The 27,573-nt window shown below is 45.3% G+C and overlaps 1 protein-coding gene across 2 annotated transcripts in view; it reads right to left on the reverse strand.

The window, feature by feature from the left end:
• Positions 1-27,573, reverse strand: part of MCF2L2 (MCF.2 cell line derived transforming sequence-like 2) — a 258,331-nt gene that overhangs the window by 29,113 nt on the left and 201,645 nt on the right. For both annotated transcript variants that reach the window (XM_070072393.2, XM_089332001.1), the window contains exons 16-22: positions 18,564-18,630; positions 17,470-17,585; positions 15,617-15,686; positions 8,198-8,290; positions 7,454-7,546; positions 3,896-3,967; positions 1,793-1,918 (exon numbers count right to left, since the gene is read on the reverse strand). In XM_070072393.2, the coding sequence (XP_069928494.2) occupies positions 1,793-1,918; positions 3,896-3,967; positions 7,454-7,546; positions 8,198-8,290; positions 15,617-15,686; positions 17,470-17,585; positions 18,564-18,630 (637 nt within the window). The remainder of the gene's footprint in view (positions 1-1,792; positions 1,919-3,895; positions 3,968-7,453; positions 7,547-8,197; positions 8,291-15,616; positions 15,687-17,469; positions 17,586-18,563; positions 18,631-27,573) is intronic.

Consider the following 27,573-nt stretch of genomic DNA (forward strand, 5'->3'; position numbering starts at 1 on the left):
ATTGCTGCCTGGAATCCCAGCAAAGCCAGTGGGGCTAAGTTCCTAAGATGACAGCCAGGAAAATATCCGGAGAGAGGGAAGTAAAAATTCACATTTGTTCCTAGTTCATTTGTATGATTTTTATTTCTGATAAGGAAAGAAAAAAAGAAGTTCATTTAATCTGCCAAGATCTTAATCAACAGTAGGTTAAGGACCAGGTAGGAGTGGGCATCGTGGCTCAGCAGATTAAGCCACCACTTGGGATGTCTGTGTGCCCCATCACGAGTGCCTGATTTGAGTCCCAGCTCCTCCACTTCCAATGCGGCTTGCCACTGATGCACCTGGGAGGCAACAGATGATGGACCAACTGCATGGGTTCCTTCATATGGGAGACTCAGATGGAGTTCCTGACTCCCGACTTCAGCTTGTTCCAACCTCAGCTGTTGTGGGTATTCGGCTATGAACCGGCAGACAGAAAATCTCTCTAATTCTAGCTCTAGTTTTGTGTCACTCTGCCTTTCCAAGAAAAGAAAAAAAAATTAAAAGCACCAGGTAAAAATGAAAAGGAAAAAAAAAGAGAAGTAAGTATCTAACAAATAGAATTCTCATAATGCTTGGATTCTGTATGGTGGGCAGAATAATGGCCTCCTAAAGTTCTAAAAGTAAGAGACATTTAAACCCTCATGTGGCCATTCAGACAAGTCCCTTATTAGAGAACACGTAGGCACATATCCTGACCCACAGAATCTGAGACTCTACAAATGGGAATGCAGATGGCTAACCACCTGTCTTCAGACTGGGGGAACACCTTGGAGGATCTGTGCAGGCCAGTGGAATGGCATGGGTCCTAACAAGTGCGGAGAAGCAGAAGGGGAGGTCAGAGGGAGGTGACGTGAGAGGACTCCACCTGCCCTGGATGGCTTTGAAGCTGAAGGAAGAGGCCACAAACCAAAGAATATGGGTTGGCCTTTTTAAGCTGAGAAACTCAAAGAAACAGAGTCACACCTAGAAACCCCAAAAGGAAGGTGGACACCTTGATTATAGCCCATGAGACTGTGTTGAACTGCTGATCCCAGAACTGGAAGCTAACAAATTTGTGCCATTCTAAGCTACAAACATCATGGTAATGTGTTAGGAGAATGACAGAAAATAGATACATTTGAGTCACAATCTAGAGCACCTGCTAGAGTGAAACCCAGTTGAAGACTAAGACGCCCCAGTCCCAAAGAGATCTTACAGTTACAGGGCATACTTTGCCTGGAGTGCCTGGGCCTGGGATACTTGGAATGAAGATTAATGCCAAGCCGGGCCAGGTCACCTCCCCAGCAGCCACTCTCTTCTTTCGGCCACTTGGCTGTAGGGATGTAGGATATGTAACTGATGGGTCTGTTCTGAGATCTGGGATGCAAATGGAACTGGACGTTCATTTAGGACCACTTCAAAATACTTCCCATGGAGAATCTCTGGAGCCAGCAGGGAAACTTTCCAAATTGTTAAATATCTGATAGTGTCACGAGTTAGAAACAATTCTTCCTTCAGGACTTTACCCCTGCCCCTCTACTCACGTGTTCTGTCCCTGGGTTTCTAGCTTGCCCGGTGCACACAGAGCTCAGGGTGCTAAGGAATGTAGCCCAAACCTCCTGAAGATGCAGCCAGACAGCTTGGGGTCCCGTTGCATGGGTTTGCTGAATTGCATGGGTTTGATTGAGGTGGGATTTCTTTACCATCAGAAGACTATTTCTCTAACTTGGCCACAGTACCTCCCCGCTTGTGATATTGTGAGCCACGTTCCAATGCCTGCTACGGAACATACCGGACATCCAGTGACTGCTGCCAGGCCCTCAGCCAGCTCACAGGACTTGATCAAATCCTCGACCACTGCCAAAGCTTGCTGCAGTTCAGCTGAGAGCGCAGAATCCTTCGTCCTTTGGGGCCCATCCTGCGGAAAACAAATGCCTTGTTGGAAATCAGAAGTATGCCATGTACCAGGTGAAGAAGGAAACGGGGCAAAGAGAAGCAGCTGCGGACCCACTGGGCACTGACCCCAGAAGATGGGTTTGTTGCTTGGTCTCCCTGATCCCAAAGAATCATGGCTTAAGATATTTGCTGCCTCAAGTATCTGGCATCCCATATAGATAAGCAAAAATATCCCTAAACCTTCTGTAGGTTGTATTAATAAAGAGTGAAGTTGAAAATATTATAGACTGTATATTCCTGCTATGTAAGAACTCATCATTTGTGAAGCATGAAAAGAATCTAAGCCCTTTAAATCACCCCTACCCTCTGGGGCTTTCTGAGAAGTACAATCTGAGTATCTCATTCCTCTATTGAATGTGAACATCCTATTCCTATGGGTAAAATTAGACCTTAAGACATCCTAGAGGAAAATTCTTCTAAAATTCTCAAGAGAAGAAAAAGTCGGGGCGGGGGGGAGCTGCCATGTGGAGGCTGACTGATGACTTACATGTAAACGCCAAAGAGCTCCCCCTCAGCTCTGCCCTTCGCCCCTCCACTCCTCCCCCAACCCTCCCCACGTTCCACCACCATCGGTGGTGCCAAAGACATCGCCCACTATGTGTGTATGCCTGCAAACATGAAGCCAGCATCAAGTGGGAAAGTGGTCATCACTCATTAAAAAGACCACACTCCACTCATTACCACAGTGGCACTTAGGAAGTGACAGGAGGATGACTTCAACTTCCGAGTCCTCTGCCTGGGGGTTGTTGTTTCGTTCCCCTGCTGCCTGTGCGGTGCCTTTCTGTTACATGGCAACATCAACATGAAGATCCTGACTTCTTCCGTGTGGTTACATAACACCTCCATTTCTGCTGCAAAGAACAGATAGCTCTCTGCTGCTTCACAACCGGCCCCACACTCTTGTCCCCAGCAGCAAGGTGTGGTCAAAGGGGTGTGTGTGTTTCATGTTCGCTGAAACCGTGGGGATTAGCAGCTTCGGATCACAGACAGGAGTGACCAGCTGATGACTGCAGCAGATCACGAGGGCTCCGCTGAACAAGGGGCATGGGTTCTTATGCCCTCACTGGTAACCCACAAGCTTCAGTTCCCAGGAAAGACAACAGGATCCCCTGTGTTTATTTTAACATCAACGAAAACTTCTTACACCAGGTATCTTCCTCCTTGCCCAACACTTACAACACAAATTTCTTTTAGATACTTACCTGCTCCTATCCCAGGTCCTTCCCACTAACCCTCCTCTCATAAGCACAGCAGGTAAGCTAGCTTTCCACTGGGTTCGGAAAAACCCTTACACACACGATTCAGCTCCTCTAACCAGGTCATCAAATGATTACCTAGGCCTCTCACATCTTCTGTTTTTAAGGCATCCTCATCACACATTCTAAGATGACAGGGCTCCTCGAGACACACGTCTCAAAGTTTTCTTGTTAAAACCAGAATATTCTACAGGAAGTTGGAAAAAAAAAAAAAAACCCAGTGCTAAGCCACAAATTTCTTCCTAACCTGTTGTGGCCGCCATTTCCAGCAAGGGAAACTTAGCAGTCTCTCTTAGAATGTACACACACACACACACAGAGAGAGAGCAAAGGGGGGGGGTGGGGTGGACAAAGCACAATGCATACAAATTACATATACCTAATAACAATGAAGAAAATATAAATCCTATGTAATTCTACCATGCAGAAAAACTACAATGGAGATTTTATAATATTTATTTCTAGTCTTTTATATATTCATTTTGCACATTCACTTAATTTTGACCCATTAAAAATTTTTATGTGGAAGCAAAAAAATATTACCACTTCTCACTGGGTTACAAATTCCCACTTCAAAATTGCCTCCAATTTTTTTTATTTTCTTGACAAAAAACTATAGGATACATACCATTTTAGAAACTTTAGACAATAAAGATTGTAACAAGAAAATAACACCCCAGTACCTTCTCCACACCTCCTTCTAGGTCACCTGGGTCTATCTCCAAATCTTCAGGAGACGCAAGATCCAGCAGACTCTGTGTTAAACCAAAACTCTTGTTGGAAATCAAAAAAGTGGATTGTCAGCAAAATCTGATGCACAACAACCTAAAGCTGATGCTAGACTGCCTGAGAATGTGTGTAAACTTAAAGCCAAAGGATGAACAATAGATCCAGCACAGAATTTCTACCACAAACACAGCATCATATGCCAGATGCTATTTTGTAGCCTGATTTCTTAATGCAAAAATATATGAGGAATAATTTCCTACAATATATTTTTCTAAAACATGGTTGCTATTGGTTTTTCAAAGTTTTATTTATTTATTTATTTATTATTTATTTTTTTTTTGACAGGCAGAGTGGACAGTGAGAGAGAGAGACAGAGAGAAAGGTCTTCCTTTGCCGTTGGTTCACCCTCCAATGGCCGCCGCGGCTGGCGCGCTGCAGCCGGCGCACCGCGCTGATCCGATGGCAGGAGCCAGGAGCCAGGTGCTTTTCCTGGTCTCCCATGGGGTGCAGGGCCCAAGCACCTGGGCCATCCTCCACTGTACTCCCTGGCCACAGCAGAGGGCTGGCCTGGAAGAGGGGCAACCGGGACAGAATCCGGCGCCCCAACCGGGACTAGAACCCGGTGTGCCGGCGCCGCTAGGCGGAGGATTAGCCTAGTGAGCCGCGGCGCCGGCTCAAAGTTTTATTTATTTGTTTGAAAGGCAGATTGACAAGAGAGAGGGAGAGACAGAGAGAGAGATCTTCCAACCACTGGTTCACTCCCCAAATGCCCAAAATAGCCAGGACTGAGCCACTCCAAAGCCAGGAACCAGGAAATCCATCTAGGTCTCCCACGTGGGTGGCAGGAACCCAAATGCTTAGTCCATCACAGCTGTCTCCCAGGCACATTAGCAGGAAGCTGGATAGTAAGTGGAGGCAGGGCTTGATCCCAGGCACTCCAATATGGGTTGCAGATATCCCAAGCAGCAGCTTTAACCCACTGTACCATAACACCCAGCCCTAACATTTGGGTTTTGATTTGTGGTGTAGAATGTTTAATCTTACAGAGAAATCACAGCTGAACTCTGGTTATGAATTATGATCTCCCCACTGTTAAACATTTAGGTTCAACAAATGTTCATTATAACAAATTTTGTGCATTTTTCCTAAGGATAAATTCCTAGAAGTGGAATGATAAGTGTTAAGAGTTTTGTGGCATATTTCCAAATTCTTTATGGAAGGTCTGGGTTCCTGTCAGCTATATATATGAAAGCCTGTCTCATCAGCCCCTGGCCTATATGGGATGTTACAATTTCATGATAAAGCTTTGCCAGCTGAATCAATAGAAAAATCCTACCACATGGCTGTTGTTTCCATTTGAATTCCTCAGATAACTAATGAGGTAAAACTTGAAAACAACTGCTCTTAGTATTTATTCTTTCATAAACTGCTCTTGTCCTTGGTTTCCCTTTTTATTATTAACTTCTGAGAGCTCATTAATTAAATATACTGACCACTTGTCACATATTTTGCTAACATTTTCCCCAATTACCCATGTGTCCTTGTTTCTGATGGTGCAATCTATCATTCCTTTTCCTCTCTTTTGTATTTAGAAAGCATTTCCCACACAAGGACCCCATGGTCCTTTCTCAACCACGAGGCAATGGACCCAATATCCACGCTCTTCCAAGCAAGTGATGTGCGGGGGAGAAAGCAAAGAATGATCCCCATGCCTCCAGGGAGGGAACACTACCCAATCCTTCCTTTCTTCAATGCACATCAATGGTTTGGACTTGCTTTACCAGGCACCCAGCTTGGAGAAAAACTGGTCTGCCTCGCACGGCCCTTTCACAGACTACTCTTCACAGACCCTCAAGGCATACTTCATACTGATTCTACCTCCGTCCTTCAGTGAATGGCAGCTAACAACATTTTCTAAGGACTTTCCACCTGTATTATCTCATTGACTGCTCCCAACCGGCACACCAGTAAAGGCCAACTATCACATTAATTCTGTAGGGGAGGAACCTGAGGTAGAGACAGGCTAAGCACAATGCCCAAGTTCATGCAGCCTGGAAGTGTCAATCTGGATCCAGACTCAGGCTGACTCCCATGCACACAGCCTTCAGTGCATGGTGCAGACCTTAGCTACTGGGTAAACGTTATCTTGGTGGGAAAATTCGAGCCCAGCACAAGGGAATGATTTCTGAATGGTGGATGACCAGTCAAGATAGGCAAGGCAGAGGAATATGAGGCCCTAAAACACACTGCTCGGGGAGGGACGCAGTAGGTCACCACCCTCATTCCCATAGTGGTGGAATGGCCTCAGTGTCAAAACTGACAGCTACCCATCATGCAAAGTGTCCTGACCAGTGCTGTGCCATGCCCTCCACATGTATTACTTGCCTGCTCTTGGCAATGGGTGCACTGGGGAGGTGCTACACTCTCCTTTTTACACGTGAGAAAACTAGAGCCCAAGAGGCCAAAGTCACATAACTGAGCAGGAACTGTGAGATTGGGACTGCTGATGGAAAGCTAAGGGGGTAACTTCCTCTGGGGCAGACCGCTGGCCGAGGAGCTCAACCTCCCTGAGCCTTGGTGTCTCCACACCAGAGCCTTGCTGGCATGTTGTCTGGGGGGATTAGGTAAGAAATACACCTGGGAAAACACCCAGGCTCTGAAAGGTGCCCATTTTTTCTTTTATTTAGAGACAGCACCCACAGGACATATATATCCACCTTATATAGGTCAATTCTAAAAACAACTCACAGGGGCAGCCCAAACTGTTTCCTCAAGCCCACACGTGGGAAACCAGACTTGATGGACCCCCATGTCCTGTCTGGGTGCCTGCCAGTGCTCACCTGCAGGTGTGCTGGTGTCAATGCCTCCCCAGGCAGGAGGTACAAAGATCAGAGAGAGAGATAAAGACAGATCAAGAGAGAGAAAGAAACAGACAGAGAGAGAGAGGAAAAAAAAACCACAGAGGGGTTCAGACACAGTAAAACGTATTCGGGTATACTGCTGTCAGGGTAAGATACTAAATCTAAGAGTGGAGGTTTATGCTGCAAAAGGAGCCTCCCTTCCGTTGTTATAATGCACAAAAAATACCAATTTGGGGGAAAATCACATCTTCTCCAAAGTACCATGCTTCATCTCAATGGAGCAGGTATCTATGGGCCTGAGAGCAGAGGCTCTGGCTGCCTCCCGCGCCCTCTCAGCTGTAAGCAGGGTGGCTGCACTCCTTCCCGCCACTGCTCCCAGGGCCTCTCCTTGGAGAGAGTCAGACTCCTCGGAGATTCAGGCCCAGGCCAGATGTTGGCCTTAGGCTCCAGGGTCCCTTCCAACTCGACAATTCTTTGATCTTATTCCTCACTGAGGGTTGACTAGACATGGAGAAAAGAAAAAGCCCAGAGGACGGACCTATCTTCAGCCTCAGAAGACGGAGTCACAAGTCTACACGTCTGAGGAAGACATCACCATGGCAGAGGTGTCTGATTTCCCCACACAGAAAAGCACCGTCTCATCGACCTCACCTTCAGCAGCATCTGGTATTTCATCAGTCTTTGGCTTGGTCCTCGAAGATACTTAAAAAGAGGCAGATTGTGACCCAGCTGGCGCTGGCATACCTTTAAAAGTCAAACAGAAACAACACGGCACGAAATAAACAACACGCGCACAGCGAAAACGGAAGTATTCAGACACAAGAAACAACTGGGCTGGTCACGCGCTAGATGGGCGCCTGTGCTGCTGGTTCCACAAAGTGACGGGCTGCTCAGTCCCTGGGGAACAGCTCAGTCCCTGGGAAGCAGTGTGTGGAAGGAAGGGGCATGGCCTGGCAGTGAGGGAAGCGGGACCATCTTCTCCTGCTCCAGAGGGGGTCTGCAGGACAACAGTGTGGTATTTCCGGTCCCCCTGGACAGGGGGCAGCCTGCCCTCAAGTTGGGCGGCTGCATCTACTCAGGTGGCTTTGAGTCTGGAGGGTCCAGAAGGCTTGTAGGCATCGTTCCAGGGAGACCCTAATTGACCTTTGAGACTTTGTTCCATTTTTTCAGTCCATCCTAGAAGGCATGGCTGGTTTCCTCCCCTGGGTGCTTCTCACAGGCCTGACCTATGGAAGCTTCCAATGTGTAACTTCCCAAGGATGGGAGATTTTTATTCAAACCATGAGGCCGTATTCCTCTGCCTAGCTCATACTTTTGATTTCTCTAAAACTTTGATGTCAGTAAGTATTTTCCGGAGAAAATTATTTATGGGAGGCTTTATAAGGCAAACATTACCCCAAAGTAGGCACAGTCTTGACATTCTTGCCATATTGCTCTAGCTCGGGGCAGATTCTTATGGTATTTAAAATATATTTGAAGATCTTCTTTCTGAGTGGGAAAAAAATAGAATTAATTAATTCTATTAATTAATCAGGAAGCATTTTTAAGTAAGTGGAAAAGATAACACAACTGAGTCACTCATTGAACAAGCCAGATTATTTCAATATGTAAGGAACTATGCATGCACGCTAAACAAACTTATGTCGGTGGAGTGTATGATGGGCTATCAACAACCCAGCATACTGAACAGGCTATTGTGGGGGCATCTATAAGGGCTGCTGGCAAATAAAAAAGTACTTTCAAGAACAGGAATGGTTTTTTAAGATTTATTGATTTATGTGAAAGGCAGAGTTACAGAGGGAGAAGGAGAGAGATCTTCCATCTATTGGTTCACTCCCTAAATGGCTGCAATGGCTGATGCTGGACCAGGAGCCAGAAACCCCATCCGAGTCTCCCACAAGGGTGGCAGGAGTCCAAGTGTCCAAGTACATGGACCATCTTCCACTGCTTTCTCAGGTGCATTAGCAGGGATCTGGATCAGAAGTGGAAAATCCAGGACTTGAACTAGCGATTGTATGGGATGCTGGTGTTGCAAGCAACAGCTGAATCTGCTGTGCCACAATGCTAGCCCTTAGGTTTTTATTTTTACCCTTCCTCCCCTGTTCTTTGTTCAAAACACCAACATTTCTCCCTAGAGTTCTTCATTGAAAAATAAAATGGACAGGAAAAAAATGCCAGTGGCTGATGGCTCCTCTCTTTTCTCTCCCACCCTCTTTTTATTACAACCATCATGATGCCAACCTTACAAGAAACCCAAGAAACAACCTATGGGAACACCCCAGAAGTAAAATGTGGCCATGTGACAACAAACGGAGATCTAAGTCATATGGGCAACAGGTGAAGTGGCCAGCTCTCCCTCCCATGTCACGTTCAACCTGCAGCACAGGTTCTGAAACAGGAACAGTTATGTCACTGCTGAATTTCAGAGCTGGAGACTGTGCTGAGCAGCCAATATCCTCATTATACCAAAGACCCTAAGAGGTGGGCACACAGATGAAAGGGACACCCCAATCCTGCGGAGTCAGCTTGCCAGCTTCCAGGTTTCCATCAGGGAGCTTGGTCCACAGCAGCTGCACTGGCCACAGAACCCACGCTGCTGTCACAGAGAATCCCATGTGCCACCTCCTTGCAGACTTGTGTCCCTTTCTTCCTGCTCAGACCAACTCTTTTTTTAAGCTACAGCATCACTACATGTCAAATCCATGTCACGAGTACTTTGTTTGTCCACAAATGTTCATTTTTTAAAGATTTATTTATTTATTTGAAAGTCAGAGTTACACAGAGAGAAGGAGAGCCAGAGAGAGAGAGAGGTCTTCCGTTCACTGGTTCACTCCCTAAATGGCCGCAAAGGCCAGAGCTGGACCGATGCAAAGCCAGGAGCCAGGTGCTTCCTTCCAGTCTCCCATGAGGGTGCAGGGGCCCAAGCACCTGGGCCATCTTCTACTACTTCCCCAGGCCATAGCAGACAGCTGGATCAGAAGTGGAGCAGCCAGGACTCGAACCCGCGCCCATATACGATGCCGGCACTGCAGGCAGCAGCTTTATCCACAGTGCCAGCCCCAGACCAACGCTTGGTTTCAGAGCTATCTAATGAGAGTCTTTGATGTGCCAGGCATTGTGCACAGTTCATTTGCTAACCTCAATGGTTAATTTAGCATAGTAGCCTGGGTGTAAGGGCCATTCCTGCCAAACTAAAGGCAAAGTCTATATGACACCATGAATTGATTAAGGCATCTTATCCACATTTGGTCTGGCAGAGCACAGACATTGCCCAAAAGCTCCTAAAGAGCTTACAGTTCCACCACTTTCAACACTCACCCACCAGAAGATGCTTAGCAGCGGGAAGAGACTTGGGAGACCCAACCTCCCATCCAATGTAACATCCTCGACCGTCAACCACCTTTGGCCAAGCTCTCCTAGTAACTGAGGGATCTGGTTCTACTGGCAGATGCTAGGTAGGCTGCAACCAGCCTTCCGGAAACCCTCACCCCTTGGTTCTGACTCTGACTCTACTCTTCAGCAACACAGAACATCATAGGCTTTCGAGTATCAAAATACCACTCTTGTTTTAGAGAAAGGATATACACTAATCAGCAATATAGGAAAATGCTTGGTTCCCCCTCACTCCCTTAAAGAATAGATCAGAAGGCTCTAAAATTGATGGGAAAAACTCATTCACTAAAGGAGACATGAGTGCTGATGGATTAAGACTGTGGGCTCTGGGAGAGGATGGTCCAGGTTCAGCTCTTGGCTTTGTCAATTACAAACTACATGGCCTGAGATTATGTACTTAACCTTCCTAGCTTCAGTCGATACACAAGTGGGCTTACAACAGCAATCAACTCCTATAAGCATTGGGAGATTAAATAAGATAATATACAGAAACAAATGCCCATATAAACAGAGTACTCAAAAACAGTAGCTATTGTCAAAGTACTTCTTACTTTAAAGGAACTTCCTATAAGTTTGTTTCCCATAACAACTTTACATATTGATACTCTTAAGCCTGTTGCATGGAGGAAGAAAGTGAGATTTCCGGGGCTGGCATCGTGGCATAATGGGTTAAGTCACCGCCTGCAACGACAACAACTCATGTGGACGCCAATTCGAGTCTTGATTGCTCCACTTCCAATCCAGCTCCCTGCTAATATGCTAATGCAGTGGAAGATGACCCAACTCTTTTGGCCCCTGCACCCATGTGGGAGACCCAAAAGAAGTTCCTGGCTCCTGGCTTTGGCCTGACCCAGCCCTGGCTATTGCGGCCATTTAGGGGAGTGAACCAGGTGAATCAGTGGATAGAGGATCTCTCTCTCTCTCTCTCTCTCTTTTTCTCTAACTTTGCCATTCAAATACATAAAAAATGAATCTTTAAAAAAGAGAGAGGGAAAGAGATTCCAAGGATTTAAGTGCTTTCCATGAAGTCATACAGGTAGCAAGTGGCTCACCTTGGATGAGAGTTTCTGTATTCCAAGTGCCAGCCTAGGGCACTTTCCATTTGGCCATGTGAGATTTCAGGGCATGGAACCCGAAAAGTATGTTAGTTTATGCCAACTAGAGCACCACCTCTGGGGAAGACTCCTCCTGGGTGATACAGGCTTTGGGGTCTGATGAAAATATTTGGCCACAAGAATATCCCAGAAGTCATTTCAAGGTCAGTGGGATTCTGCCAACATGATTGAGAAAATGTAAACTGCTGTAGAAAGGGTGAAGAGCCTCTCAAAATGGCCAACTCCCTCCAAGAATCCTCTGAGATTAGATAATTGTGCTTTTAATTACTCCATTTGTTCTAAGAATAACTATGTACTTGTTAAGAATTTATTGCCTATGTTTTACCTCTCACATTGTAAACCATGCAGGAATAGATAGAAAGTTTTCAGTCTAAATTAATGATTTCCAAGGTTCCTCCCAACATAGGGGAAACTAAAAATTTCCATAAAACTTTAGGAGAAGAACTTTTTTTTTTTTTTTTGACAGGCAGAGTGGACAGTGAAAGAGAGAGAGAGAGAGAGAGAAAGGTCTTCCTTTGCCGTTGGTTCACCCTCCAATGGCTGCCGCGGCTGGCGCGCTGCGGCCGGCGCACTGCGCCGATCCGATGGCAGGAGCCAGGAGCCAGGTGCTTTTCCTGGTCTCCCATGGGGTGCAGGGCCCAAGCACCTGGGCCATCCTCCACTGCACTCCCTGGCCACAGCAGAGGGCTGGCCTGGAAGAGGGGCAACCAGGACAGAATCTGGTGCCCCGACCGGGACTAGAACCTGGTGTGCCGGCGCCGCTAGGCGGAGGATTAGCCTAGTGAGCCGCGGCGCTGGCAGGAGAAGAACTTTTTCAAGAAAAAATGTTGGGTACAGTCGCCACCTGCAGTGCCAGCATCCCATATGGGCACCTGTTCGAGTCCTGGCTGCTCACTTCCCATCCACCACTCTGCTACGGTCTGGGAAAGCAGTAGAGGATGGCCCAAGTGCTTGGGCCTCTGCACCCACATGTGAGACACGTAAGAAGCTCCTGGCTCCTGGCTTCGGATTGGCACAGCTCCAGCCATTGCAGCCATTTGGGGAGTGAAGCAGCAGATGGAAGACCTTTCTCTCTCTCTGCCTCTGCCTCTCTGTAACTTTGCATTTGAAACAAATAAATAAATTTTAAAAAAAGAAAAAGAAAAAGAAAAAAAATTTAGTGAGCAATTCCCTCACTCTTTCCTTGCAGTTAAATAATTTTTTGTGATAATATTCATATTTTCCCAGAAGACTTTAGGCCTTTTCTCATTTAACAATTCAAATAACCTTTGAATAAATGGCATAAGAAATCATAAAATATTTATAAAATCTGAAACTAGATTTCATTTTTTTAAAGATTTATTTACTGGGACCAGTGCAGTGGCTTGAAGGGCAAAGCTGCCGCATGCAGTGCTGGCATCCCCTATGGACACCTGTTCAAGTCCTGGCTGCTCCCTTTCTGATCCAGCTCTCTGCTATGGCCTGGGAAAGCAGTAGAAGATGGCCCAAATGCTTGGGCCCCTGCACCCATGTGGGAGACCCAGAAGAAGCACCTGGCTTTATATTGGCCTAGCTCCAGCCGTTGCAGCCATATAGGGAGCGAACCAATTGATGGAAAAACCTTTCTCTATCTGTCTCTGCTTCTCTGTAACTCTGCCTTTCAAATAAATGAAAGGATTTATTTATTTATTTGAAAGGCAGAGTTACAGAGAGAGACAGACAGACAGACAGAAAGACAGAGAGAACTCTTCCATCCACTGGTTCACTCTCCAAATGGCTACAAAGGTCAGAGCTGGGCCAGGCCGAAGCCAGCAAGGAGCTTCTTTCAAGTCTCCCATGTGGGTGCAGGGACCCAAAGACTTGGGCCATCCTCCACTGATTTCCCAGGCACATTAGCAGGGAGCTGGATCAGAAGTGGAACAGCTGAAACTTGAATCAGGGTCCACATGGGATGCTGGCACCACCGGCGGCACTTTACCTGCTATGCCACAGCACCGGCCCCTGAAACTAGATTTCTCATCAGCAGCTTAATGAGAATACAAAAGTACAAAATAGTACAAAACAATGTGAATTCAATAAAGAAGTGAACCAAAATTTTTTTAAAGATGTATTTATTTATTGGAAAGGCAGAGTTACAGAGAGAGGGGAAGAAATAGATCTTTAACTGCCAGTTCACTCCCCAAATGGCTGCAACAGCTGGGGCTGGGCCAGGCTGAGGCCAGGAACCAACAGCTTTATCCGTATCTCCATGTGGATAGCATGGCCCAAGCACTTGGGCCATCTTCCACTGCTTTTCCAGGCACATTAGCAGAAAGATGGATGGAAAGTAGAGCAGCTGGAGCCCCAATCAGTGCTCCTATGGGATGCTGGCATCGCAGGCAGTGACTTAATCTGCTGTTCAGGCCCTAGAAGTGTACCAAATAGAGTACAAAACCATTTGTAGTTTATCTTAAGTTTTGGCACTTGAGAAAGCCTGTGATAGGGGCCGGCACTGTGGCTCACTTAGCTAATCCTCCACCTGCGGCACCGGAATCCCATTTGGGCACCAGGTTCTAGTCCTTCTTCCAGTCCAGCTCTCTGCTGTGGCCCAGGAAAGCAGTGGAAGATGGCCCAAGTGCTAGGGCCCTGCACCCACATGGGAGACCAAGAAGAACCACCTGGCTCCTGGCTTCAGAGCGGCCATTTGGGGGGTGAACCAAAGGAAGGAAGACCTTTCTCTCTGTCTCTCCCTCTCACTGTCTGTAACTCTTCCTCTCAAATAAATAAATAATATTTAAAAAAATAAAATAAAAAAAGAAAGCCTATGATAAGGCTGTGAAGAATTGAAAACCCACACAGGGCCATGGCAGGGCACTGAGGTATTAAGACTGTATCTCTGTTATATCAAATATCTTGAAACTGGGGGTTTGGGTTTGCTTGCTTTCATTTTAAATTAAATATTCCTCTTAGACTTGTCTGCCAAAATTAGAGTGTTTACACACTTTTAAGTTGATTCATCTGTTTTCCTGGAGTCACAAAAAGAAAACCGCAAAAAGAATTGGGGAGTTAGGACCAGTTGCAAAGGAGAATAAATGGGAAAGCTTGAGGAAGTAGGGGGCACCAGGATCATGGGCATGGTCATCCTAAGGTGTTGGGTAAGACCCAGTCCCTCCTGGCCCAAACAGCCCAGCCCATTCATTGCCCAAAGCAGGAGTAGAGAAATTGCAAGAGGGAAGAAGACAGAGCAGTGGGGAAAGGGAAAAGGTTGGAGTAGGGCACGGCCTTCACATACTGGGTGCTAAGCATAAAAGGGGCTGCAGATGTAAACATCTCCAATCACCCTCTCTGCTGTAAAAACCAAAGAGAATATGTTTTCTGAGCTTTTTGGGCTTGCTCCCCTTGAGAGCTGTAACACAACTTCTGGGTGGGACTTGAAGCCTGCTGTGTGGTTCTTGTCAGAAACATAGCTCAGTTGTTCACATGAGGACTCTCTGCTTTGGGGACCCTAAGGGCCAGGCTTCCATTTTCATAGGGCTTTACAGGAAGTGAGGCTCCCAGGTGCTCAGTGTGGGCAGTAGAACTCTACTCATTCTCAAACTCAACGGAGTGGGAGTGAGGTCGAGTTGGGAGGCCAACAGCACTGTAAGACTCCTGGCTCGAACTCAAAAGACAGAGTCAAATCTACTCTCTTAGTAAATTTCTCGTCGACAACGCAGTATTGTTAACCACAGTCAGCATGCTGTGCGTGCATGTCTCCAGAACGTACTCATCTTCTAACTGGAAGATTATACTCTTGCCGACATCTCCCCTTGTCCCTGTCCTCTAGCCCCTGGCTACCATCTTTATATTCTGATTCTCTGAGTTCAACTTTTCAGATAACACACACACACACACAATATGAGAGGTGACTGATGTCTTCATTAGGCTGATTGTGGTAATCACTTTAATTACACAGATATCAAATCATCATGTTGTACACCTTGAGTGTATGCAGTTTTATATGTCACTTATCCTTAAATAAAGACTGGAGGTCAGGGAAATATACAGGAATGGGGAATGTCTGTCCCACAGGCTATGTAAGACCCACAAAATCACTTGGTGTGGCCCTGCTAAGGCAATCCTAGGTGAGACTCAAAATTCAATAAATCTATAGCAGGCTAACTTTTAAGTTGATAATTTTGTATGGCTCACAAGTGATGTTATAAATACCCACATGACCCTTGGCAGAAGAAAGGTTCCCCACCCCTGGGGTCCTTTGTGTTTTCACTTGCCCTTACCCCCTATGCAGAAAAGTGAGGGTCAACTTGAATCACGCGGCTGTTTGGATCTAGTAGGAGGACAGACTTACTCTATTGATAAAGCAATGTGCCAGAAGGTCAGGGTTTTCAGTGCATTTTTCCAACTCTTTCAGGAAAGTCCTAGGGAAATACAAACATAATAATGTCTTGACTTTCATACACACGAGGCTTAAAAAAGTTTAAGTAAAATCATACAACTTTAAGAGGTGCCTAGAAAAATGCTATTCTTCAGCCTTCATTACTCTTGACTCATTTTCCACACACTTATTTGGAAGAAAAAATGTATCCTGTATTTGTGTGTGTACTATGATTACTTTGAAACCACCCTCAGACAGCTCTAAGCTCTGGCCATAGCCAGACCAGATACACTGATGCTCCTCACTACGCAAAAATAACATTCACAGGAACTGCTGTTGCTTTGTTAATAATCACTGAGAGCCCACTTAGGCCAGACATAAGCTAAGTGCTTCCCAAATGATATCTCATTTAATCCTCAACCAAACTCTGCAAGATAATGTGTTTTTGTTGTTGTTATTGATTTAAAAAAAATTTTTTTGAAGGTAGAGGGGCAGAGAGAAAGACATATAGACTGAAAAAGAGGGCTCTCATCCACTGGTTCACCTCTCAGATGCCCACAACAGCCTGGACTGGGCAGGGCTGAAGCTAGGAACTCAATCCAGGTCTCCCATATAGGTGGCAGGAACCCAATTAATTAAGCCACCTCTGCTACCCACCTCACCCTGCCCCCAACCCTGAGCTAGAGTAAGAAGCCAGAGACAGGCATGGAACCTAGGCATGCACACTAGGTATGCTAACTGCTAGGCCAATCACCTGCCCCAAGATAGGGCTTTTATAAACATGAAACCTGAAGCCCCAAAGATTGAATAACTTCTCCAAGGAAAGAGGCAGAAAAGGGCTCCCATTTCAGTTTTGCATCTGAGCAGCAGACAAGGGATTGCGGAAGGAAGCAACTGAGGTTCTTTCTCCTTCCATAGTAGTCATATGATCTTGGGGGTCCTCACCTAAGTAAACTGAATCAAGAAGCGGGAGTTTCCTTATGTGCAAAATGAATGGATTAAGGGTGGCGTAGTGGGTAAAGCCACCGCCTACAGTGCCGGCATCCCACATGGCTGCCAGTTCGAGTCACAGCTGCTCCACTTCCAATCCAGCTCTCCGCTATGGCCTGGGAAAGCAGTAGAAGATGGCCCAAGTCCTTGGGCCCCTGCACCCATGTGGGAGACCCAGAAGAAGTTTCTCGCTCCTGGCTTTGGATCAGCACAGCTCCAGCCATTATAGCCAATTGGGGAGTGAACCATTGGATGCAAGACCCCCCCCCCCTGCCTCTCCTTTTCTCTGTGTGTAACTCTGACTTTCAAATAAATAAATAATCTTTTTTAGAAAAATGATCAGATTGAAAAATGATTTCCAAACTTCCTTCCCTCCAGTTCTCTAGAATGCCACACCCACAAAGTCCTGGGTTAAGAGGACAACATGTGTGACCAGCTAACATTGTCTAACACCTAGCACCGCCCTGTGATAATAGGAATGTGGTCATCCTTGGTCATCCTTGTATTCCCAATGCTGAGCACAGTGCCTGGCATGGAACAGGTGCTCATTAAATACTGAAACATGAGTAACTAAAGGAGCAAAGGAACACACAACTCAGTGCCACACCGAAGCCTGGCAACCAGCACATGCTCCGCTGATGTCTTGTTCCTTCTTCCTCTGTGGTCCTGCGGGTCTGATCCCCTCCTCCTCACCCCATCCCACGCCAATTCAAGCCACTGACTCCAAACCATGTGCTAAAGAAAGTGCTAAGCACTTTCTTCTCCAAATGCCATCAGTCTGATTTCTACCCTCTTAGCATGTTCCCTTCCTCGTGATGATGTGAAGTATTATATACCTGTTGTGAAATTCATAAAGTTCTCTAATATTCCCAAAGAGAAAGTCCTTGTTATTCTGAAGAACGTCTGGAATCAGATGCTTCAGCCAGATAAAGTCCATTGGAGTGATATATCCCTGAGGAAGTGGAAACAAAATAGAAAGAGATGGTTTGAATCAGCCACTCCAAGAACCAAACTCTACCAGTCGGGGAATACAGCACACATCTTTCCTACAGGCTATACTATCAACACACTTTTTTCTGATATCATTTTCCTCATGTGTCCATCTTCAGAAGAAGATGGTTTAATGGCAATGATAATAAAATGGCATTTTTATGGAAGAATGAATGATTTTAAAATGTTTATATGGTATGGAAATGTGAAATTTATATGGTATGGAAATGTGAAAGAAAGGAAAAATTTACCTATCATTTTATGATTTGATGCAATTATGTCTTCATGAATTTAAAACATTCATTTTCTCTAGTTCCCAACACATTACATACATAATTTTGCAATTTTTTTTCTATATACATTTTAGAGCACTTGTTAATATTGGTACATATTATCCCAAATCATTATTTTAAACAGTTGAGTAACATCTAACACGTACATCATGCTTTATTACCTGTTCCCTCTTTTTATTGGACATTTGAGTTGCTTCCGGAATTTTATTGTAAAAATATGCTATAAGAAGTAACTTTAAAATACAGCTTTTTCCTTAGGATTATTCCCTAAGGAAAGAGGGAGAACTATGCATTTGTACTCTATTCCTTAGGATTATTCCCTAAGGAAAGAGGGAAAAAATGCTACTTTAAAAAGCAGAAAGTCTTTCCTTATTAAACTATCAAAAACATTTAAGTTATAATATCCTTTGCTGGCAAGCATATGGTGAACCAGTGGGGCATTGCTGGAATCAGTATGAATTGGCACAGTCCTCATGAATCAAGAGCCGTTACATGTCCTTATTCTTACTAGAGAGCCCCTTGTGATATTAGAAGATATGAACCCCTGTGGGAATTCTAGAGACATGAGGCAATTATTTTGAGTCTCTTTGTGCAGCAAAACTTCTCCAGTTTGCATAAATGTTTAACACCCCCCTCAATCTACTTACATCAATTATGCTCTTAATTTCTTTTATGTAAATCTCTTCTGTCTCAAGCAAGTCACGTACAATGCGTCTGAATCGCAGCAGCAGGTGGAAAGTTGAAAGAGAGAGAGAGACAAGGGAAGGGGAGAGTGCTCTTTTAGAATTATTTTGGAATAATGCTCATCAATCCAGTCCCCCTTAGTGGCTCATCTAGTAGGTTCTGGTGAGTTCCCTCTGAACCACTGAACACTCCAGGTCAGCATCTCACAAAAGCACACTCTGGTCACACTGGTCTTGAGAAAAGGCAGTGAGGTTAGAGGACTCAAAATCCATTACAGCAGCCAGGGAATGAGCTGCCCCTGAGTGGGCCTTGCAGCTCGGCGGTCAGCAGGGCAGATGCTGGAATCAGAAATACCACGCTTGGATTCTCAGTCATCCTTGCCTGACCTCTGCATTGTCCATGTGGTGTCCTAGATCTTCCCTCCTGATTTCTGTTGTTCCATTGCTCATATCAAGATCTTTGCTAAACATATGTGTATTCTGTTGCACGTGAGGTTAGATGGGTTCTGGTCAGGCCTCCTTCCTCTGGCACTGAGTATTTTCATAGGATTTCCTAAGCCAGAAAGACACGAGATCTGCTTACTTTCCTAGAGGTAGGCAATTGGTGTTATGTTATGAGCAGGATTTGAAGATAGCCCGTAAGAATCCTGGCCCCTGGTATATACACACATCTCCGAGTTAGTCGATCAAACACTAACACAGGTACTGCTGTGAAGGGATAGTGCTCTTCAGCTGACTTTAAGACAGGTACCCGGCCGGCGCCGCGGCTCACTAGGCTAATCCTTCGCCTTGCGGTGCTGGCACACCGGGTTCTAGTCCCGGTCGGGGCGCCGGATTCTGTCCCGGTTGCCCCTCTTCCAGGCCAGCTCTCTGTTGTGGCCAGGGAGTGCAGTGGAGGATGGCCCAAGTACTTGGGTCCTGCACCCCATGGGAGACCAGGATAAGTACCTGCCTCCTGCCATCAGATCAGCGCGGTGCGCCAGCCGTGGCGGCCATTGGAGGGTGAACCAACGGCAAAAAGGAAGACCTTTCTCTCTGTCTCTCTCTCACTGTCCACTCTGCCTGTCAAAAAAAAAAAAAAAATTTACTCCTTGAGCTCTACAAAAAAAAAAAAAAAAAACAAATAGTATGACTACTTGAACAAAGATATATGTATAAATATAAGTAAAATTGTACATACTTAGAATATGCATGCATAATAGTGTCTTAAGTTCTTTTTTTTTAAAGATTTATTTTGTTTATTTGAAAGACAGTTACACAGAGAGGTAGAGACAGAGAGAGAGGTCTTCCATCTGCTGGTCCACTCCCCAGATGGCCGCAACGGCCGGAGCTGTGCTGATCCGAAGCCAGGAGCCAGGAGCTTCTTCCAGGTCTCCAATGCAGGTGCAGGGGCCCAAGAACTTGGGCCATCTTCTACTGCTATCTCAGGCCACAGCAGAGAGCTGGATCAGAAGTGGAGCAGCCAGGATATCTGGAGCAGCCAGTCCATATGTGATTCCGGTGCTTCAGGCCAGGGAGTTAACCCGCTGCACCACAGCGCCGGCCCCAAGTTCTTAAATTCTTAAGACACTATTAACAGTGCCTGTTTTTGAAGAGCTGTACTAAAGGCTAGAATATGGAGGAGAATTTCTCCATTTTCCTCTACCCCTTTCCATAATGTTTGGTTTTATAAAACAAATGAGATATGGACTGCTTTTATAATTAAAAGAAATGGCTCACATGACATTTGAAAATGAATGTTACTGAAAGTAGTGACAGGTAAACTCCATTTGAGAGCTATAAGTAAATCATGCAATGTATGTAGTTTATAATCTAACATTTATTCTTTCTTAAAATGACAGTTTTTGTAGCTGTTCATCAATGCCTGTTAAAAGGCAAGACTTACAAATGGCACACACATAGACAGAAGATAAAATGTCAAGAAGGAAAACAACTTCCAAGAAGCTACTTAGCTTGAAGGTGCATTAGAGGTTGCTGTGCTTTCTACAAATTGTCCTGGAACAAGAGAGTTGCTATGTCAGAAGAGAAGACGGGCCTCGAGAGAAATCTGCTCCTGCGATCCACGACCCCTAGCAGAACGAGGGCAGCAGTTAAGTATTCATGGAAAACCGAGCACAAGGAACCTCTCCCGTGCCCTCATGACACTGGGCTTGAGCAACTTGGTGAGGCCGCCCAATGATGCACTAACAATGAAATGAAGTCAGAAGGTGGGCAGAACCAGGTGGTGGGCAGAAACAAACTTTATTACTCAACAATTAAGTAGGAACTTGGAAAATCAGGAGCAGGAAAACAGCCATGACTCAGAAGAAAGAAAAGTCCCTTGTCGGTTCACATCCTGGTTTACGCTTCGGGAAACAGTGCAGAGATCTCATCCAACAGCTTCACATCACCCTTGGGAGTGCAACAGATTAAACTCCTGTTATAGCAATTCCCCAGAACCCGAGTCGCTAACATTTTACTTCAGATTAAATAACAATACTAATCTCCCTGGGGCCACCATGAAGCCATTGTTCTTCTTTTCCTCTACCAATTTCCTTTCAAGTAACTTTATATATATAAATAGGAGAAAATGCATGACTCTTACTGATGATGATTGCCCGCCTTATTATTCCGAAGCAGGTAACTGTTTACAGAAAAGACTCCCAGGGATTTACCATCTAAAATCAAGTAATAAAATGCAGATGCACAAGAGAAAACATGCGTAAGTACTCAAGTAATTATGAACCTTTATGCACCCACAATGATCTTCATCCACCCACAAGTGGAAGCTGTAATTAGAATACCAGAGTTTGTGATGCCAGGGTGGCCCATACTAAGTGCTCTGCACCGTGTACATCTCGACATGCTGTTTTAGCATAAAACAGAGCTTTGTCCCATTCTATGTGACACCTCCTCTGTTCCCTCTTAGAGTCCCTGCCCCTCACTCCCACCACCCCCATGCCGCAGCCATCTCACCACAGGGTGCCCTTTTGAGGAGTCTATGTGTCAGAAGTCTATTTTGCTCATTACTGTCATTATTTACTCATCACAATTTGCCATCCAGAGTTTTCATTATCACATTAAACATATCAGAAAGTGCTAAGCCCTTCACTATGAAAACCTGAACTCAGATTGCCAGGCGCTTGCCCCCTCCTCCCTCATGTTGTAGAGGCTCCCACATCTCATCTTCCTCTTGGTCCTCGGTCATGCTTGAGCCCACACTGCCAAGGTCTCTCTCACCTTCACCTGGACGCCTCCCAGCCCCCTCAAACACATCAAGTTGAAACAGAATTCATTAGAATGAAACAGCAGGTGCATCAGCAGAACTGCCATTTTCCAAGGGCCCAGATCTGTTTCAAACTCCTCTCTGACATCAGCCTTTATATTCCCCTGGACCTGTCATTTCACCCCTCCACAGGCCTCTTATAGTCACTGCTTATCCCCCACTTCCAAGCAAGGTCTCACCTCCTCTCATCTTCAACACTTTGGGGTACTCTTGACAGTTCACACTGCGCCTCTGAGATCTGTCCATCGATCTGTTCTGCAGACCACCAGATCTTGTTCTCCCTATAACTCCATTTCCATCAGGTCATCATTGTGCCTCAACTAGAACTTACGCAGCTTCCAATTGCCCACAGCTGCCAAAGGATATCAGGACTCTCTGCTAATGTGTTAAGAACTTTCTTAACATGGGGGCATGTTTGGCACAGACTTTAAGTCACCTCTTAGGATGCCCACATTCCATATCAGAGTGCCTGGTTTGAGTCCGGCTCTGCTTATGACCCACCTTCCATCCAGTGCTCATCCTGGGAGGCAGCAGGTGGTGGCCGCTTGGTCCCTGCCATCCACGTAGAAGACCTAGATAGCGTTCCCAGTTACCAACTTCGCCTTGGCCCAGCCCTGGCTGTTGCAGGTATTTGGGGAGTGAATCAGCAAACAGAAGATCTCTCATCTCTCTGTGTCTCTATCTCTCTACCTTTCAAAAAATGAAAATAAATCATTTTTTAAAAAGAACTTTCTTAAGAAGCTCACTCTGAAGCTAAATCCAGAGGTACGTGTTCAGAACGCGGGGATGGTGGCTGGGAGGTACAGGTGGAATCTGTCATTCTTATAAGCAGCTGGGATGATTCTAATGCAGAGGGTCCCCCTTCTTCCACTAGGAACAATGATCTGGCCTGTTCTCGTTAGGCACTCTTCAGCACTATTTTCCATTTCCTTTCAAATTCTAATCATCCTTAAAAACTAAGAGCTTCATATGAAATCGGTACCACAACCTCATCCTTGCTTCTCACCTAACAACCACTGCCTTCATTTACCAAAGACTTACCGACTCCCTACTGTGAGCAAGGTATCATGATAGGCACTTGGGGTACAGAAATGTATCATAACCCCAATCTTGGTAAACTCACAATTTGCTGGAAGACACAAGAAAGTCAATACTGAACCAGTGCTGTAAAGTAACAGGGAACCATAGCAGTCAGGTGCAGAGGGGGAGCACCTCATTAAGCCAGGGATGGGGTACAGGGCTTATCAAAATTTGATAATACTCAATTTTTGTTGTTACTCCATTTTACTACTGGAACTTGTTTTTATTTATATTTTAAATGTTTATTTATTTGCATCTACTTGAAAGAGCAATAGAGAGAGACAGAGAGATCATCCATCCACTGGTTCACTCCCCAAATGCCAGCAAAAATGAGGGCTGAGCCACGACAATTCTAGAAACTTAGATCTTTATCTGCATCTCCCACATGGGTGACAGGGGCCCAAACTGCTGCTCCCAGGATGCGTTAGCATCAGGCACTCTGAGATAGGATGCAGATGTCCCATTGTGCCATGATATTAGCCCCTGGAACTTGTTTTTAAATGAGATATTTTGAATTGCATAATGTTTACATAAAAACACAGATTTTAGAAGTTAAAGCCCATATCTGAAAATACAAATGAAACTTCACCAGGATTTATATAGACTCATGTCTGCATATCCTGATAAGACTGGAAAAACAACTTGTACCTTGAGAAACAACAACTTAAGAAAAGCATACGTAAAGAAGACCAGCCTCAGACAGCAATGCAAGTGTCTCCCGCCTCGTCCTCCTGAAGCTGTGACAGACCCATAACCTGACAACTGCTGCAAAGCTCCCTGACATTCTGCCCGAGAGGCCATGCCAGAATGCCGAGAGCTGACTGTGGCTGAAGGAACCTCCACCTGCACCTAAGGACCCACTGGCCCAAGCCCTCCAGTTCTCTCTCCACTTAGTGCTTTGAACTGCTTCAGTAGCCTCTCACTCTGCGGTGGTTCCTTAATCTCCTAGCTGACTCTGATATTATGAATTCATACCACTGATTATTACTTTACATAGCTTTACCTATGCTACTTAGAAGACAGGTTAAGGATTGTGCTGCTTGTTTGCTTAGATTACATGATAAGTTTATTAGATTAACATTGGGTTAAGCATTTGCTATTTTCCTGCCTTACAAATATCAGGAGGCATGATCACCTCTGGGTACCTTGGGTCCCTCAGGCCTGTGGCTCCTGGGGCTCAGCCCTGGCTGTTGAGGCCAACTGGGGAGTGAACCAACAGATGGAAGACAGAAGTTTTCTGTCTCTCCCTCTCACTATCTGTAACTCTATCTCTCAAATAAATAAATAAAATCTTTTCTAAAATTAAAAATAAATAAATAAATAATGACAAAATGATTTCAAACACACAGCACTTTTTGAAAGAGGGACGGCTTATAAACACAATCCTGTTCATCTAAATTCTAGTTAACTAACAACACATTTGTATTTGCATAGCATTTAGGAATCATAAAGTTTTAAAAATCAGGCCAGCGCCGCGGCTCACTAGGCTAATCCTCTGCCTTGCGGCACCAGCACACCGGGTTCTAATCCCGGTTGGGGTGCCGGATTCTGTCCCGGTTGCCCCTCTTCCAGGCCAGCTCTCTGCTGTGGCCAGGGAGTGCAGTGGAGGATGGCCCAGGTGCTTGGGCCCTGCACCCCATGGGAGACCAGGAGAAGCACCTGGCTCCTGCCATCGGATCAGCACGGTGCGCCGGCCGCAGCGCGCCAGCCGCGGCAGCCATTGGAGGGTGAACCAACGGCAAAGGAAGACCTTTCTCTCTGTCTCTCTCTCTCACTGTCTACTCTGCCTGTCAAAAAAAAAAAAAAAAAGTTTTAAAAATCATAGTAAAATATACATAACATAAAGTTACCACTGAAAGTATGTTAAGCGTGCAGTCCAGTGGTTTTAAGTACATTTACACATTTGCAACCATCACCACTGTGCATTTCCAGAACTTCTTCATCTCAAACTGAAACTGTACTCATCCAACACAGCTTCTCTGCTCTCCTCTCCTCCACTTCCTATGTCTATCAATTTCTCTATTCCAGGAACTCCATATACGAGGAATCATTCAGTATTTGTCCTTTAGTGTCTGGCTTATTTCACAATGCCTAAGATTTGTAAGGCTCATCCATGGCACAGCTGCATCAGATCTGACTCCTTTCACTAAGGCTGGATATCTTCCACTGTATGCCTTGGCCACATTTAGTTACCCATCCATCCGCTGATGGACACTTGGGTTGTCTCCACCTTTGGCTATTGCTAATAATGCTGCTACGGAACCCGATGAACATGTATCTCTGAGTCCCTGCTTTCAAATTTAAGACTTAGAAGTGGAGTTGCTGGATCACGGGATAATGATATTTTTAACTTTTTGAGGAACTGCTCTACTGTCTTCCAAGGAAGCTAAACTTACATTGCCACCAACCCTGCAAAATGTTTCCAATTACTCTACAACCTCCTGAACATTTATTATCACTTAAATATAATACCTAACCTAATAGGTATGAAGGCTGTAGCTTTTTGAGATGTATTTATATAATAATATAATATTATATAATATGTCTGTGATTAATATAATTATAACATTATATATTAATATATAATATGAATTATATTAATCATAATTATATTATAATTATAAATAATATATTAATTATATTAATATATTATATTAATGATATAATTATATATAATATAATGTAATATTATATAATATTATATTATTTGATCCATTAAGTCCTTGACAAAGAGCTTCTCCTGGCCAGATTTCCTGTCTTATCACCCAGTGCCTGAAATGCAGATAAATTCTCAATAAATATTAACTGAATGGGTGAATTCTGTGAGTCAGAGGGGATCTAATTATAATTCTCATTTCACAGAAGAGGAGATTGGGATTTAGAGCATTCAGTGACTTGACTGAGGTCAAACTGCTGCAGCAACAGCTCAAGCCCAGGTCTTCTAGCTCTAGTGACAGGGAAAGTGATGAGCCGGGGAGGGGAGGGGGATGTCAGTCCACTGGAACAGGACCCGCTTTTCTGACTCCACAGCACAGCTCCGTTAAGAGACAGGGCCTGAGCAGCCAGGCCGCAGGAAAGCAGGTTAGAGAAGTGGCTCAGCCCATGATGCACTCACGCTTGCATTCAAGGCACCGGGCTCAAATCTCAGCTGTGGCGCACTGGCCCATCGGCAATCCAGACACAACAAGACCTTGCGTGTGAGAGACTTCTGGTGCACTAGGGAGATTCCTGGGATTCTCCTGGCAGGAAAAGTATTATTACTTAATTCATAGGAGAACATAGTCCTGGTAGAAAGCCCCACAATACCCAAGTAACTCAGTAATCATCAGGAAAGAAACTGAGAAACAATTGCTAAGCTTCTACCTGAGGAAAAAAAGAACAAAGAAAACCCATTACAAAAAGGAAATTCCCAAAGATAAAAAAAAAAAAGGTATCTACAAAACAGCCTAAGATCCAAAAATGTCGAGACACACTACTTCCTCTGCCCTGCCCCTGGTACAAGCCTGCAGCCTTTTCCCTCAGCACATACCCTATTCTCCAATTGATCTCTTTGCTCCCAAGAGAGTTTACCTTTTCAGTTACTAGGATATAAACATCTCCCTATGGAGACTAGCTCTCTCTTTCTAGGATTCCTTAACAGCAACTCTGCTGGGCCAGTTAAGGGGTGATAGTGGGCTTTCCAACTTCAGGCTGTCAGACAAACCGTGACCGACGGATGAAACATGTATGGTTTCAGGTCACAGGAATTTGTGAAGGACTTCAGACTTGGCTTTTTAAAAATGTTGTAATTAAAAAAAATAAAAACTTCAGAGCAACAAACTATTTTCTAAGTGTTAAATAATGGTCCACATAGGTTAAATAATACTCAATATAAACCCCAGATAGACTTCTAGTTATCTTTGGGAATTGATTGACTTGAGTGGGATTTGAACCCTGTATGCTCCATAAAACAGGCAAGAAGCACTTGATAATTATTAAGTATGAAGGAAAGGGAGATAGAAAATTATATTTTACTAGCCCATTAAATATCAGCACAACCCAACTCAAGTGCAGAATTCCTCTGGGCCAGGCACGCATCCCTCACCTCCCATTCGGTAACTATTTTCCGAGCATCTCCATGGGTTATCGTTTTCGCCCTTCCCTCTGCTCCACCCGGCCACAGAACTGCAATCCTTCTCCGTTTAGATAGCTGTGGCGAGGCTGCGTGCCAGCTGCCTTTTCAAATGCAGTGTTAAATCAGACAGTGTACATGACTGTCGCTCACCCACTAGGAGAAGGAAGGCAGGCGTCAGTGGCAGCCCCTGGGAACCCACACAGAACCCCAGAAGGCCCTAGGCGTGTGGATGGTGGGTCTGACGTGCTGGCGAGGAGGGCAGAAGAGAAGCTGGAGGCCTGGAGGTGGTGCCAGGTCATTGTCCAAGGGCTGTTGCGCGCTGGCAGCACCAGGGAAAGCCTGCTCCAGCCCTGCCTCCTCTCCAGGTGAGGCCTACCACAGCACAGCTCTGTAGAACCAAAGAGGGTCCGCGTAAGCAAGGCCTGCCCCTCCAAGGCTGTCCCTGCCCCTGTGCGGCCCCTACTGAGCGCCAGATGGCAAACAGGAGGCCCCTCTGTGTTCTCTGTGTTGACTTG

Source organism: Oryctolagus cuniculus, chromosome 4 (genome assembly GCF_051225735.1).
Source record: "Oryctolagus cuniculus isolate XC-2025 breed Fujian yellow rabbit chromosome 4, ASM5122573v1, whole genome shotgun sequence".
NCBI classification, from domain to species: Eukaryota; Metazoa; Chordata; class Mammalia; order Lagomorpha; family Leporidae; genus Oryctolagus; species Oryctolagus cuniculus.